The sequence below is a fragment of the Eschrichtius robustus genome, chromosome 9 (genome assembly GCF_028021215.1).
Source record: "Eschrichtius robustus isolate mEscRob2 chromosome 9, mEscRob2.pri, whole genome shotgun sequence".
NCBI lineage: Eukaryota > Metazoa > Chordata > Mammalia > Artiodactyla > Eschrichtiidae > Eschrichtius > Eschrichtius robustus.
Genome location: NC_090832.1, coordinates 15135465 through 15151287, shown reverse-complemented (window position 1 = coordinate 15151287; position 15823 = coordinate 15135465). Strand labels below are relative to the sequence as shown.

Here is a 15823-nt window from a genome sequence, read left to right as displayed (position 1 = left end):
ACAGGTGCCTGCCATGCCCTGGGCCACTGATAGGCAATGCGGGTTTTGGATCAACTACTCGATGGAATGTTGTGCGGGTAAGAGAGAGGCAGTACAGGAACGCTGCGGCAGTGAGGTTTGGCGGCCTTTGGCCAGGGAGGTTTGGCTGGTTTCCGGCATCTGGTGTGCTTCGCCTGGAAGAGGGGGCCCTGGGGGTGATGCTCAGGGCCTCCCGTTGCAGGCTGACGAGGAGGCTGCGCCCTTTGTGACGCGCGCGACTCCCCCGGGGGCGTCTCCATGCAGCGATGGGGCAGCCGGCAGAGGAAGGCTGGGGCCTCCGGCGCCTCTGTCGGATTGCCCCTGCCGGCCAGCGGCGCGCGCCATGCCCTGCTGGAGTATCTGCCGTGAGTAGCGCGCGCCCCCCAGCGGCGGTTCGTCCCGTGGCCTGGCGGGCCGGATCGCCGGGAGCGCCCCCCGAGGTGTCAGTTACATGGGTGTGTGGGTTTCCATCCTTCCTCCTTTCCCTTGCGTTGATCAAGCTGCCGGCGCAGGAGCGCGCAGGGGCGGGTGTTAGGAAGGGACACCACAGGACACCATGCCCAGGGCTGCAGAGCCACCCTCTGGACTCCACAGGGTTCGCTGAGGCCCGCGGAGCATGTGCCCGAACCCTGCACTCTCCGAGCCAGCACCTCGCCCGGAGACTGAAAAAGAGAACCGCAGCGCAAGGGAGGCCCTAGGCTGCATGTTGCTTCTTGCCGGAAAGAGGCACCTCCGGGAAGACAATGGCCTAGAAGGAGGGGGGTGAGGATTGGGATAGAGACTGTGCAGGCTGGGGTCACCTGGGAGGGTCTTTGCCCGGCAGGCGGGCGAGGTAGAAAACGATACAGGCCTCGAAAAATCACAAGGATTTAGGCAAGACCAGAAAGTTGCTCCCCCCCGGAGAGCCCAGAGGCAGGCGAGCAAAATGGGGGATGCAGAACAGGACGGAGCAGGCCTTGCTACTTGGGCTGCAGCATGCCGAGCGCCTGGCCCAGTCATAGGAAACGAGGCTGAAAAAAAATGATCTAAGTTTCACTACCTACGGGTTCCCAGCTGAGTGGGTAGCCACGTGGCCGCACGTGTTTGAGGCAGATTACAGACCTCTAAAGCGCAAGTGTGCGATCAAAGTTGGCTTATTTTTGTTGGCGTGTAGTTGATTTACAATGTTGTGTTAGTTTCAGGTATACAGCAAAGTGAATCAGTTATACATATGCATATATCCAATAAAAAAATTTTTTTTTAAGTTGGCTTATATGTTAGAATGTAATTTAGACAGCCTTGGCTGCCAGGTTAGTGCTTTAGAAGACACTCCCCTAGATCCTGGAGCCCTTAGGGATGTTTGGCAGCTAGCTTCGTGATGTGATCAAAGGGGTATTTTAGGAAACAGGGCCTCTCTGTAAGGTCTGTACAGGTCTAGCTGGTACAGAAGGCCAAGTGGAAATCAGGGCTGAGTTGGGTTTTTCCAGCCTTTTGCACAAAGCACAAAGGCACCATCTGGGCCAGCAGGGGCCTTGCCCAGTCTGGAAGATTGTTCTGACAATAGTAGCTCCTAGGATTACTTAGGTAAAAAGAGACTGCAGACCAGTTGACCAGTTAGGATTTTAAATTTTCCTGTGATCTTAAATACTTTTCTTTTTTAATGGGTTCAGCCATACAACACTCTAAAGAGAACATCTGAATATTGCTAAGCTATAAGGAACCATCAATAGTTGTTTTGTAATACCAGTTAGCAGCTGTTCATCCTTGTTTCCCGAGTTTTGACTGTAAACATTCCAGTCATCCCAGAGTTTTATAAAAGGTGTTTCAAATTGCAACACAGATTTAGGAGCATGGAGGGGAAACAGGGGGGAAATGGTGTGTGTATAACACCTACTTTCTCCTACTATGTTAGCAAAACGTCTCTGCATTTTCTAATGGTTTCTAGAGAGGTTAGTTAATGAGTGATTTTACCTCCTGCTTGCTGGCAGGAAATTTAATTTTTATATGTGTGCATTACTAGTAAATTTATAGTAGAATAGAGTTTATTATTGGGCTTTGACTTTTTCCTCTAGTGTATTTCCAATGGTATCATCCATCTTTAAAAAAAAGGTCACATCTCTTGTGTTGCATTAGAAGTGTTTGCAGAAAGTTCTCTGATGAGTATGCTTTTATAATTGGGAAAATTTGTAAAGTAGTTCATCGAAATGCACTTAACTTCAAGAAATCCTTAGACTTAACTGTATAAACTGGATTATAATAGGAACAAATGGAAACTTACAGCATATTCTTTTTTTTTCACACACACTGTATTTTATTTTTACAAGAGATAAATAAACAGCATATTCTTCTTATTTCAGAAGATTATACATACTTTTAAAAAAATAATGGGGAGAAAGTGTTCCCAGAAGGAAAGGAATGTCAGGGTTGGATACTCTGGACAGTCTATCACATATGTCTGAATTTTTCTTTCCCTTGGGATATTTGCCTCAGTATTTAATGTGGGTTGTAATTTTTCCTTTATTTTTAAAAAAAAATAAATTTATTTTTGGCTGTATTGGGCCTTTTTTTAAAATTAATTTATTTTTGGCTGCATTGGGTCTTCGTTGCTGGGCACGGGCTTTCTCTTGTTGTGGTGAGCGGGGGATACTCTTCTTTGCACTGCGCGGGCTTCTTATTGCAGTGGCTTTTCATGTGGCGGAGCACGGGCTCTAGCTGTGCAGGTTTCAGTAGTTGCGGCACGCAGGCTCAGTAGTTGTGGCGCACAGGCTTAGTTGCTCCACGGCATGTGGGATCTTCCTGGACCAGGGATCGAACCCGTGTCGCCTGCATTGGCAGACGGATTCTTAACCACTGCGCCACCAGGGAAGTCCTAAAGTCTAAAGTTGGTCACAAATGTGTATTTCAAAGTGATTTTTTTTTATCACCTGGGGAGCTTTTCCCCCCAAATTTATTTATTTATGAAAAATTTTAAGATATGAAAAAGTTGAAAGAAAAGTGAATATTAGACATGTATATTTATCTAGATTGTATAATTAATGTTTTGCCATACTTGCCTTCTCACATATCTCTTCAGCTATCCATCCTTGTATCTGTTCATGAGTCCGTCTTACTTCTCTTTTATGCATTGCAAAGTAAGTTGCAGGCATCAGTATGCTTCACCCCTAAACACTTCAGCATGCATGTTATTAACTAGAGTTCAGTGTTTGGTTCTCAAATTGATTTTTTTAAAAAAGAAAAGGAAAAAGTTCCCTTTAAGAAGTGTACTTGAAAGTAGTCAAGTTGGTTTTTCTTCAGACCTTCCTTACCTAAAATGTTCAGTTCGGGGGGCTTCCCTGGTGGCACAGTGGTTAAGAATCTGCCTGCCAGTGCGGGAGACATAGGTTCGAGCCTTGGTCCGGGAAGAGCCCACATGCTGCAGAGCAACTAAAGCCTGTGCGCCACAACTACTGAAGCCCATGCTCCTAGAGCCTGTGCTCCGCAACAAGAGAAGGCACTGCAATGAAAAGCCCGTGCACCGCAACGAAGAGTAGCCCCCGCTCACCGCAACTAGAGAAAGCCCACGGGCAGCAACGAAGACCCAACGCAGCCAAAAATAAATAAATTAATAAATGAATTTTTTTAAAAAATGTTCAGTTCGGGGAGTTCCCTGGTTGCCTAGTGGTTAGGAGTCCGAGCTTTCACTGGCGTGGCCTGGGTTCAATCCCTGGTCGGGGAACTGAGATCCTGCAAGCCTTGTGGCGAGGCCAAAAAAAAAAAAAAAAATGTTCAGTTCAGTTTTATTATTATTATTTTTTAATGCTACCTTAGATGCTGATATCAGTTAGAAAAAAATGAGAATTGGCTGAAACTCCCAAAAAAAACTCTTACAGAGACAACTACGCACTGTCACCAAAGCCGAGGCCCTGCCCACCCCTGTAAGTACGTGGGCAGGGTCAGAGCGCCTCCTCAGTATCCTTCCTTCCTCTCTGCAGAAGAAGAGGCCCAGATGGTCACAGGTTTTATCTGTGATTAGCCATACATCTGGTAATGTTAGAAAAGAAAAAGCAAGGGGAAAAGGACTTTAGGTTGATTTCTAGCACAGTACAAGGCATGTTCAAACAGGGCTCTGCATGCAGGCTTTGGTCTTCACTTGGGTGGTACTTTGGACAGTTTTTCAGTGAACTTTCTAGGCTTCACTTTCAAAATGAAACCCAATAAATAGTAAAATGCAAATTTGTAGACATAGGTTTGTAATATTTCACATAAAGTATAAAATTATTTTCTTGGAGAAATAAGATGATGTAAATTAAAGGAATTTATGCATTTGGATATGCATATGGTTTCTGTATTTCCACATATTTCTGTATTTCAAATACTTATTGCCACGTTCTAAGCACTGGTATTGGAACTGGTTATAATTATTAAGCTTCATTTTGTGCAGCAGGCATTAAGTATGTTGTTCCAACATTATTGGGACCTTTTTGTGCGTCAGTTTTAATTGACCTTTTTGTTTATTACAGAAAGCAATACTAAATAGAAAATGAGAAAATTCAGACCAGCAAAACTAAAATATATCACATTCCCATCCTCCAGAAGTCGTATGTGAGGGGTGTGTGTGTGTGTGTGTGTGTGTGTGTGTGTGTGTGTGTGAGAGAGAGAGAGAGAGAGAGAGAGAGAGAGAGAGAGAGAGAGAGTTTAAACCAAAGTGAGGTCATAGTACATATACTGTTTGGTAACCTGCTTTTCTTCAGTCAAAATTTCTACCCTTTCATTTTGGTAAGAACTCATCTCCTCTAATCTCACATCGAGTATCCCAAGGAGACCCAAAAATTGAGCTGGCTTGCCCTAACAAATATCCAACCCAGGACCATGCCTGCTGTCTCTGGTTGTTATGTTTCTTAAATTTTTAAATTTAGCACAGAATCCCACCCTTTATCAAATCACATTGAGTTGCTTCTTTAACCCCCAACAAGTTTTAAAATTCAAACCTAAAGAAAAATACAATAAACACCCATATACACTTGACCTTATTCACCATTCACTGATATTTTACCACATTTTCTTTCTCCTCTACCCGTACTCCCTCATTCTCTCTCCTTAAACTATTTGAAAGTTACTTGCAGACAATCCATTTGTATTTATGTTTGATTTTTGTCCTTTGCGACATTTATATTTCAGGCCAGGCTTCAATGTGGGCTGTTGTCTGTTTCCACACGATTCAATTCTGTTAAACATTTTTGTCAGGAGTACTGTGTAGGTGATTTATTGGCCTTGTCAGTGCCTCACATCACGAAGCATGATGACAGTTTTGTCCCATTACTGGAGATGTTAATTCTGATTGCTTGGTTAAGGTGGTGCCTGGCGGATTTCTCCATTATAAAGGAAGTTGTTGCTTTTGAAACGAAGAAATCTGTGTGTTGATACTCTAAAACTGTAAGTGTGCTGGAAACCTTTCACCCAAAAGTTTTAGCATCTCTTGATTCTTGACTGAATGAGTTATTAGAATGTTGTTAGTAAACATGGTTTTTCTAAGCCTACTGACAAACAGCCACTAGGCTTTATCAAACAAGGCAACCGCTTAAGCTACAGCCAGTCAATTTCCTTGCTTTGCTTCCAAGTCTCATCTATTAAAAACTTTCCCCCTAATTCCTGTCTTTTTAAAATTTGTTTCTGAATAGCTGATTTTAATAGTGATATGACTAGTTCCAAATGCCTTCAGTCAGGCCCACATTCAAAAGAGTAACCTCATTGGCCATGAAACAGTGTTGCATTTATTTTATATAATGAGAAATTATTTTTATTTTTCTAAGCAACTGAAAAAGTTCAGTTCAGTTGACCCTACAGTTGAAGCGAATTAAAACATGGCTTTCTCCTCTCCAAATTAACTGCAAGCGAAAATCCACTTATATTATTTCCTTTAAGTTAATTGTTTGATGAATGATACAAATACGTGTTCAGAGACAGTGATGCTCTGCATTTTCAAGGCTGAACGGCAGTTTGCTGCGGCCTAGGAAGAGCCTGAGCAATTGTCTATAAAAGAACCGTTTTTCTTAACTCTCGTCCGTAATAAATATGAATCTTGATGTGGTAGAATTCTGAATTCTAAAGAAATGACTCTAAGGACCAAAGTGGAAGTTATATCTAAATTTATTGATCGGCGTTTTTTCATAAGGAAGTATCCCCTGCTTCACATTTACTTTTTTGGTATCACTCTTTTTTAATTGAAGTATAGTTGATTTACAATGTTGTATTTGTAGTGTCACTCTTGGTTCATAGAGTCTATTTTTATTCAATGTATTATAACCTGTCATTGTTGTTATTTTTTTTACGCTTCAAAGTTTGGCCAGCAGGAGCCCTTTCAAGCTGGCTCCTGTGTCCTTTGGATATGCACCACCCCCCCCAAGCTTTTGAGCACCCCCTTTTGTCGCAATAAAATGTTCCTTGTACTTTCCCTGACCTAGCCCAGAATTTCCCCAAGGAGCTCTGGTCGCCTTTGGGGACTTGTTGAACAGGCCAGGTAGTTATCACATAGAATGCCCCTCCTTTAGATTTGCCTAGGTACTTATTTAGCTTAGTTTCTCTAACCTTATATTTCCTATAAAGTGGAAGTTATCTTTAAAGCTTGATGGATTCTAGATCCTAGGTGTGATGTGTGATTCCACTTTGCATACGCCGTCTGGTTGACCTACCCTTAGTGATGTTGCGGCCGCTTTACCTGTAACTAATTTTTTTGCCTAATCTATTGAGATTTACAGATACTGGTAAGACCATTACCCGATCTTGGAACTGACTGATGTTAAAGAAAGTACTCATTGGCCGTGTTTTTTAAATATTTAATTGTCTTGAATTGTAATCACTTTCAACCTTTTTCTTCCCCACCCCACCCCCCTCTTTTTTTTTTCTGTTAATAGTTGGACAGAGAGAGTCTGAAGATGCGAGTGAAAGGGACTCAGACAAAGACATGGCTGCTGACTCAGCAGCGGTTCAAGACATCACGAAGGAGGGGCAGGAGGAAATGCCTGAGATGATGGAACAGACCCCTGCCTCAGAAAGCAGTGTAGACGAGCTGACGCAACCCGCTGAGGCCCAGGCGAACGACGTAGGATTTAAGAAGGTGTTCAAGTTTGTCGGCTTCAAATTCACTGTGAAAAAGGATAAGACAGAAAAGTCTGACGCTGTGCAGCTCCTCACCGTCAAAAAGGAGGAAGGCGGAGGGCCAGGAGGGCCCGACGGGGCTGGTGATCACCGGGAGCCCAGCCAGGAGACGGGGGACGCGACACCCAAAGACACTGAACTGAAGGGGTCCACAGAGAAACCCGAAGAGACGCCCAGACACGAGCAGAGCCGCCCAGAAGTCTCCCTTCAGGCGGAGTCCGCTCCACCAGCCGAGGAAGGCAAAGACGAAGGAGAAGAAAAAGAAGAGAAAGAACCCGCCAGATCTCCAGACTCTCCGACGAGTCCAGTGGCCAGCGAAACCGCATCGCCCTTCAAAAAATTCTTCACTCAAGGTTGGGCCGGCTGGCGAAAAAAGACCAGTTTCAGGAAGGCTCGGGAGGATGAGCTGGAGGCTTCAGAGAAGAAAAAGGAGCAAGAGCCAGAAAAGGCAGACACAGAAGAAAACGAGAAGACGGAAGATCTCTCCGAGCGGCCGCCCTCACAGGAGGCCCGCGAGAGTGCCCAGGATGCCAGGCTGTCGGCTGAGTATGAAAAAGTGGAGCTGCCCCCCGAAGACCAAGTGCAAGCACCTCCCGAAGAGAAACCCGCCCCGTTAGCAACGGAAGTATTCGATGAAAAAGTAGAGATTGTCGCGGAGGTCCACGTCAGCACTGCAGAGAAGGACACGGAGGAGCAGAAAGCCCAGGTGGAAGAAACAGTAGAGCCCTCGCCGCCTGAGCAACCGCTTGAAACGGACGCCGACCTCCAGGACGCCGAGCCCACGGAGGCGCCGCTGAGGATGGAGGAAGAGGCGGGCGCCGCCAGCGGGGGCCACGCCCAGCCGGCCGAGCTCGGCGCAGGCGCAGACGCGAAAGCGCCGCCCACGCCCCCTGAGGGCATCGTCGGGGAGGCGGAAATGCCGTCCTCGCAGGAGAGAGTTAAGGTGCAGGGAAGCCCTTTAAAGAAGCTGTTCACTAGCAGCGGCTTAAAAAAGCTCTCTGGAAAGAAACAGAAAGGGAGAAGAGGAGGAGACGAGGAGTCCGGGGAGCAGCATCCAGCCTCAGCGGATTCTCCCGACAGTCCAGACGAACCCAAGGCCGAGAGCTCGGCCTCGTCCCCCGAGGAGCCCGAGGAGATCACGTGCCTGGAGAAAGGCGTGGCCGCGGCCCCCCAGGACGGGGAGACGGAGGAAGGGACCACTTCCGACGGAGAGAAGAAGAGGGAAGGTGTTACCCCCTGGGCATCTTTCAAAAAGATGGTGACGCCCAAGAAACGCGTGAGAAGGCTCTCTGAAAGTGACAAGGAGGACGAAGTGGACAAGGTCAAGAGCGCCACCCTGTCCTCCACGGAGAGCGCCGCCTCTGAAGTGCAGGAAGAGGGGAAGGGAAACGGAGAGGAGCAGAAGCCGGAAGAGCCAAAGCGCAAGGTTGACACCTCCGTGTCCTGGGAAGCTCTGATTTGTGTGGGGTCATCCAAGAAAAGAGCAAGAAAAGCATCCTCTTCCGACGACGAAGGGGGACCAAAACCCCTGGGAGGAGGAGACAGCCAAAAACCAGAGGAAGCAGGGAGAGACAGGGAGCCGGCCACAGACGCGCTCCCTGCCGGCTCCCAAGACCACGACCAGCCCCCAGGAAGTTCCTCACCCGAGCAGGCCGGCAGCCCCTGCGAAGGGGAGGGGGTCTCCACCTGGGAGTCATTTAAAAGATTAGTCACCTCGAGAAAAAAATCGAAGTCAAAACCGGAAGAGAAAAGCGAGGACTTGGTAGCTGGGTCCGGCCTAGAATATTCAGCCTCAGATGCTGAGCTGGGGAAAGAAGAGTCTTGGGTTTCAATCAGGAAGTTTATTCCTGGGCGAAGGAAGAAAAGGCTGGATGGGAAACAAGAACAAGCGGCGATGGAAGATACGGGCCCAACGGAGGTCAACGAGGACGATTCGGACGTCCCAGCCGTGGTGCCTCTGTCCGAGTACGATGCGGTGGAAAGGGAGAAAACAGAAGCACAACAGGCTCCGAAGAGCGAGGAGGGCCCCGAGCAGAAGCTGGCTGTCGACGTGTCGGAGGAGCTCAGCAAGAGTCTGGTTCACGCCGTGACTGTGGCTGTCATGGACGGGACAAGGGCCGTTACCAACATCGAAGAAAGGGCACCTTCCTGGATCTCTGCTTCGGTGACAGAACCTCTTGAACAAGCAGAAGACGAAGACAAGTCACCATCTGGGGAGGTATTTGAAAAAGAAGTTGTTGCAGAGGAAACCCCCGTCGATACCAAAATGCTGCCAGAGAGCCAGGAGGCCGCTGATGACACAATCACCAGCAAGGTGGAATTGACCCCCGAAGCTCTGACGGCCGCAGAAACCACAGAGGCATCCGGTGCTGAAGAAGCCACGGAAGCCTCTGGTGCTGAAGAGACCACCGACATGGTTTCGGCTGTTTCCCAGTTAACCGACTTTCCAGACACCACCGAGGAAGCAACACCGGTTCAGGAGGTGGAGGGCAGCGTGCCCGACGTGGAAGACCAGGCGAAGAGGACCCAAGAGGTGCTGCAGGCCGTTGCAGAAAAAGTTAAAGAAGAATCACAGCTGCCTGACGCCAGAGGGCTAGACGACACCATCCAGACAACCCAGAAAGGACAAGCAAAAATACTGGAGCAGGTGGAAGAAGCAGAAGAGGATTCTCATGCACTCGATTGGAAGGAAGCAATGGATGGAGCATCCAAAGTACATGTACAAGAAACGAAAACTGAGACTTTGACACAGGGGACGATGATTGTACAGGCCACCCCAGAAAGCTTGGAAAAAGTTCCTCCAGGCACAGAGAGTGCAGAGGCCAGGGAGCTTACAAGCACTTGTCCAGCTGAAACCGTGGCTGCGGTAAAACCAGAGACTGTCCCAGAACAGGCTGTTGCTCCTGACTCAGCTGAAACCCTCACAGACAGTGAGACCAATAGAAGCACCCCAGTAGCAGATTTTGAAGCTACCAGTGTAAGCCAGCAGACCAAGATCATGGAAATCGATGAAGATGGTGAGGTTCTATCCGGTACCCAATACCAGGTCACAGAAGGTGAGGCACTTCCTGCACTGAAAGAGATGCCTCCAGAACCTTCCAATTTTCAATCCCAGGAAGAAAAGCATTCAGAAATGGAAGAGGTTCTAGAACATACAGATAAAGAGGTAACAGTGGAAACTGTACCCATCCTTTCAGAGACTGAGGTGATTCAAGAGGCTGGCCGACGTGCTGATGAGGAAACCGAAGAGGAAACATCTGTCGAAGGACTTGTGGTGTCTGCTGACACAGAGATAACCGAGAAAAAGATAACTGAAGTTGCCCTTGAGGACGAAGTTACGAAAAAAGCTGAATTTCAGAATGATGATCTCCAACTCCAGAGTCCTGCTAAGTCTCTTCCAACCCCAGTGGAGAGAGAGAGGGTAGTTCAAGTGGGAAGGGACAAAACGGAATTAGAGCCAACTCAAGTAAATGAAGAGAAACTTGAGTGCAAACCAGCTGTTACCACATGTGAAGAGCTCACTAAGCAACTGGTTCAGGCAGTGAATGTAACCGTCATAGACGGGGAAAAGGAAGTCATCAGTTTTGAAGGAAGTTCTTCTCTGCCCGTTCACGAGGAAGAGGCATGCACAGAAATTCAAGTTCAAAGCTCTGAGGCATCATTAGCTCTAACAGCTGCAGCAGTGGGGGAGAAGGTCTTAGCAGAAGCTATCAAGATTTTAGAAACAGCGGAAACTTTGGAATCTGCAGAGGCACGTTTAGCACCGGAAGAAGAGTCCTCAGAAAAAGACGAAGTCTCTCCTGCTCAGCCGGGAGAAGATGCGGTGCCCACAGGGACTGAGTCTCAGGCCGTATCAATACCGGTAATAGTATCTGTTACACCTGAAAAAGGCATCATCGCTGACCTGGAAGGAGATAAAACCACATCACAGAAATGGGAGTCAGATGGAGACAGTGAGCAGGTTGGTTGTCAGGAAGGCAGAGTAAGCAAAACAAGAGAGGAAGATTTAAAGGCTGAAAATGAGATTTTGAAACTTCAGACAGAGAGCTGCAAGCTTGTACAAAACGTAATTCAGACAGTTGTTGACCAGTTGGGGAGTACAGAAGAAACGGCCGCTGCTTTCCAGACCCAGGCTCAACTGATGGAAGCTGACAGCCAGGAGGCTGGACAGAAAATCGAGAAAGAAGAAAGCAAACTTCAGGCCTGCACATTGGATGAAACACAAACCATCGAAGCCAAAGAGGAGTCCCCACTAAGTGCCGGGGAACACACACATCCAGATGTTTCCAAAGATGTGAATGAAGCTTTAGAGAAGATGGCGGCCACTAGGGTAGAAAGTTCCCGGGTAGATGGCCAGCAGCTTGAAGAGGTAGCTTTCCCATCCAAGGAAAAGAGAGAAGCCCCTGAAACAAAGTCTGTGCCAGAAGATGACGGTGGTGCCGGGTTTGGAGAAAGAACAGAGAAGTCACCGTTTGAATCACAAGAAGATGAAAAAGGTGATGCTGCTGATGACCCCGGGAACCAAACCTCAGCCCCGGAAGATGCTGAGGCATCAGGAGGCTCAACCAGCGAGTCTCCAGATACAATTGGACCCAAACTGAAAGAGAAGGGAGATGGCCAGGAAGTAGAATTTCAGGAAGAAAAAGGGCAGAGCGAGTCAGAAAAAGAGATCAAAACACCAACGCAGGAGGAGACACAGGACCAAGAGAGAGAACCGGCAAAACCGGAACCCACAGAATCCTAAAACATCACGTAAGTAACTTCCTTTTTTTTGAAAGTAATTTTGCCCTCTTTTCTGTCATCTGATGGCAGATTTGTTACGAGGGAAGCAGGAATTCAAATAATTAGGATTTTATGCAGAACCTACATCTGGGGAAATAACCCTCAACCAGACTAGGAGATCCAGGTTAGTTTCCCTTTGTAAAAATTTGTTTATTTATTTATTTATTTAATTTTGGGCTGCATTGGGCCTTCGTTGCTGCGCGTGGGATTTCCCTAGTTGCGGCGAATGGGGCTCCTCTTTGTCGCCGTGCGTGGGCTTCTCACTGCAGCGGCTCCTCTTGTTGCGGAGCACAGGCTCTAAGCGTGCGGGCTTCAGTAGTTGTGGCACGCAGGCTCAGTAGTTGCAGCTCGTGGGCTCTAGAGCACAGGCTCAGTAGTTGTGGTGCATGGGCTTAGTTGCTCCGTGGCTGGTGGGATCTTCCTGGACCAGGGCTCGAACCCGTGTCCCCTGCACTGGCAGGCAGATTCTTAACCACTCGCCACCAGGGAAGCCCCCAGGGTTAGTTTCCTTTTTCTTATTGACATGCTCTTCAGTCTTACTGGTGTCCCGAAAGTAATGACTTCGTTTTACCCCCAGTATGTCTGTGTGTGTGTTTGGCTCAAAGACATAAGAAATATGTTGTGCTCACAGCTACTTTGTTGCATTTTTTTAATAACTAGAAGTCCAAGGTAGGTTTATAAGGTAGTGCTTGAAACTTAGTTTATAGCTCTCTGGGAAAACTTGGATTTCTTCCAGCAGTAGTAAGAAGCAGTTAAAAAAATTTCCAGGGCATGTGAGAGCCTGCCTACTGGTGTTCGGGTAGCAAAGGATGCTGTATTATGGGCCTTCACCATCTTTCTTTCTTACAGAGTTAAACTGTGGTTTTCACTAGGGTTCCCACTGGCTGCAACTCACTTTCACAACTCTTCTGTTGTTGAATAAAAGAGGGAGGCGAAGGAGATGTTATTTACTTTTGATTCTGACTTCCTTCTACAGTTACAGTTGTGTATTTGCAAGACCAGAATGTGAAGACGAGTGGGAGAAGAAAACGAATGCTGCTGACGAGACCAATCTTAACAGAACTTTGGGAACGGAAGAACAGAAACATCAACTGCTCTCATTTCTAGAGAACCCCTGACAATCCTGAGGCTTCATCGGGAGCTGTAGCCAGATAACGTTTCTTCCTTTCAAGACCACCCTGATATTTTCCCTTGGTACCATATAATGTTTCTGATTCAAGGTCCTTAATTCTTAGCCCGGAACTGGAGTTGGCAATACCTAGTTCTGCTTCTCAAACTGGAGTATCATTCTTTATGTATTTAAGTGTATGTTTTAAGTAATCCTCCTTCTGTATCTATTGTATATTTTTTTCTTAATGTTTAAGGTAATTACAGTATAGTGCATTCCTTCTGTATCACACAGTATACGACGGGGCATGTAACCACAGTGAAGTCTCAGGAAGCTGTCTGCCTCAGTTACAACCTTTGAAAACAGAGCTTCCTAGAATTAACATTCCTGATCAGAAGCTACACTTCTTGTTTTAAAATTCACTAAGGATTATGTCCTTTCAGAGTGTTTAGTATCACTCTGAAATTGGTCACTTTCCTATTATGCACAGTGCACTAAAAATAAAAAGTGTTTTTGGGGGGGAAACATATAGAATGTTCCATTGTTACTGGGAAATTTTTCTTTCTGTCCCCCCAGTGGAGGTTGGAAGGAAGTTTTTTTCAGTAGCAGATTAATTTGAAGTCTTCTCTGCTAATTGTTATACGGTTGTTACGGACAGATGAGTGTGCTTAATTTTGAGGCAAAGTCGTGAAATGTTTTTCATGTTATCAAGAAAAAAATCGACTGGTTTTGAGTCTACCTTCTATGCTGGACCACATTCACACACAGCATGAAATAAGTCAGGTTCTTTACAGATGGTATTTTGATAGATGCTGGATTGTGTCTGTGCCATATTTGTGCCCACTCTTAAGAACAATGTAGCATCATTTGGATAAATTGTGATTTGACAACTGATTTCAATAAAACATTTGCTTCACTTAGATTTGTTGGATTTGTTAGAGAATAGGAAGCCTGGGACATATGTTTACTGCATTCTAAAAGCAGAGAAGCTAGAAGTTTCTAATGTCACTACACGATGCCACCAGTTTACACCAGTTTGAGTTGGGGATCAGAGGAAGTCAGAGGCAGAGAGGGATCCGCTGAAATAAACCAGGAGCTTTTTAGATTGACGGTACTGAAACAATGCTACCATCTGGTGGTGCCTTCCTGAAAAAGTCAGTTTTCTTTGTTAATATCTGTTAATGACAAATGTCTCTAGAAAGACATTTTAAGAAGGCTTAGTAGTAAAAATGCCTTACTTAACAGGTGATCTTGGAAGAAATTTTTAAAGTGTCAAAATGATTTCTGATTCACGCTAATACCTAAAGGATTCTGTCAGACAAGTGCCACACAAAGAACAGTCCCCCATCTACCAGAAAGTCCCAGTTTTTCATGGGTAGCACTGGCCTGGTGTGCACACTTCTTAAATTGTACTCAAACTCAGTACTCCAGTTTGAGAACTTAAATTTCAACTGCCAATTAAATTATTTTGAAGTATAACATTCTAGCAAAACTAGAATAGTCTTTTAGCAGAAAGACAGTTTGCTGTCAAAACTGGAAAGTAGTTTCTCCTAAACCAACAAACCTGACTACGATAAAAAAATTGGCCATATTAGAAAGACCCCCTCATGGTAACAGCATATGGTCTTGTAGTTGGAAAACATTTAGTATCTTTTTGGGAGTTTTTCACACATATAATAGCCACTTGTGCTTAATTACTAAGCTTTAAAATCCCCAAATTAAAAAAACACCCTCTGATCTAAAGATATTTCTTTTTCCAACTTGGTACTTTAAAAAAATCCAAATGCTGGTGTCAATTTTTGAAGATCAACTGAAATTTGGAGATGGTAGCAGCTTTTAAGGAGTCCATTATACTTCTAAATATCAACTAACTTCCTTTCTACGGCAGGAAGAAACTTCGTGCTATTTTGAACAGATTAAAGATTTGTGTAGTTTGTGGTAATCATTTTTTGGGGGGTGTAAATTCCATCCTGCCACTTCATCCCATTTGTATTTGGTCTTATCTGAATACACGTGGCCAGGTCATTCTGGCCATCACAATTGGTTTTCCGGTGGTGGTTGCTTCGTGACTGTGCTCTTGATGTGCCCTGGATTACTTCCGTACAAGCTCTGGACCTATGTCCGTTAAGCATCATTGTTTTATTAACAGGAGGAATGCTATTAACAGTAGCATGAAATACAATTCTGTATTATAACTCTAAAGCTGCTGTTAATTTGTGAAGTACGTAATAATCAAATGCAAACTGCAGAAGTTGGAGCAAGTGCCTAAACTTTGCTATTTTTGGCATTACTATGGAGCCATGTTCAATAGAAAGCAATGCAAGACTTGTAAACTCTCGCCATTTCTTGTAATCGAAGAATATAAAATGTTGCCCCTCAGGTTCTTTTGCTAATGGTACACCCGAGTTGCCTCTCTCTGTCACACAGATACTTTTTTCCGGTATTTTCCTTTGATGTTTGGAACTACAGGTAGTGAGTGAAGGGCTGGAAATTTTAGCTTTTCAGTGTAAGCTTCAAGCTTAGCAGTTTCCTTTTTAATCTGAGACAGTATTTGATTCCTAGTTCTGTTTGGGGGGCAAATTTTCATTTATCTAAATAAAATGCAACCTAATTAAATGCCATGGATTTTCTTTCTATAATTTCACCATAATTCAGTTTTGATTGCTCTTAGCTGTTATGAGATTCATCACACATTTCACTTCTACTTTTAACTAAATCATCCTTTGAGATACTGTCCACAAAGCTTCGTGGGAGTTTGGAATGTATCTCAAATTGTGTGAGTGCACAGAAGTCTCTATCAGT

At 45.4% G+C, this 15823-nt stretch overlaps 1 protein-coding gene across 2 annotated transcripts in view; it reads left to right on the top strand.

The window, feature by feature from the left end:
* AKAP12 (A-kinase anchoring protein 12) overlaps positions 1-15622 on the top strand; it is a 101090-nt gene extending 85468 nt beyond the window's left edge. For both annotated transcript variants that reach the window (XM_068550744.1, XM_068550745.1), the window contains 2 exons: positions 6888-11883; positions 12890-15622. In XM_068550744.1, the coding sequence (XP_068406845.1) occupies positions 6888-11875 (4988 nt within the window). In that variant the 3' untranslated portion in view covers positions 11876-11883; positions 12890-15622. The remainder of the gene's footprint in view (positions 1-6887; positions 11884-12889) is intronic.
* Positions 15623-15823: the final 201 nt, after the last annotated feature.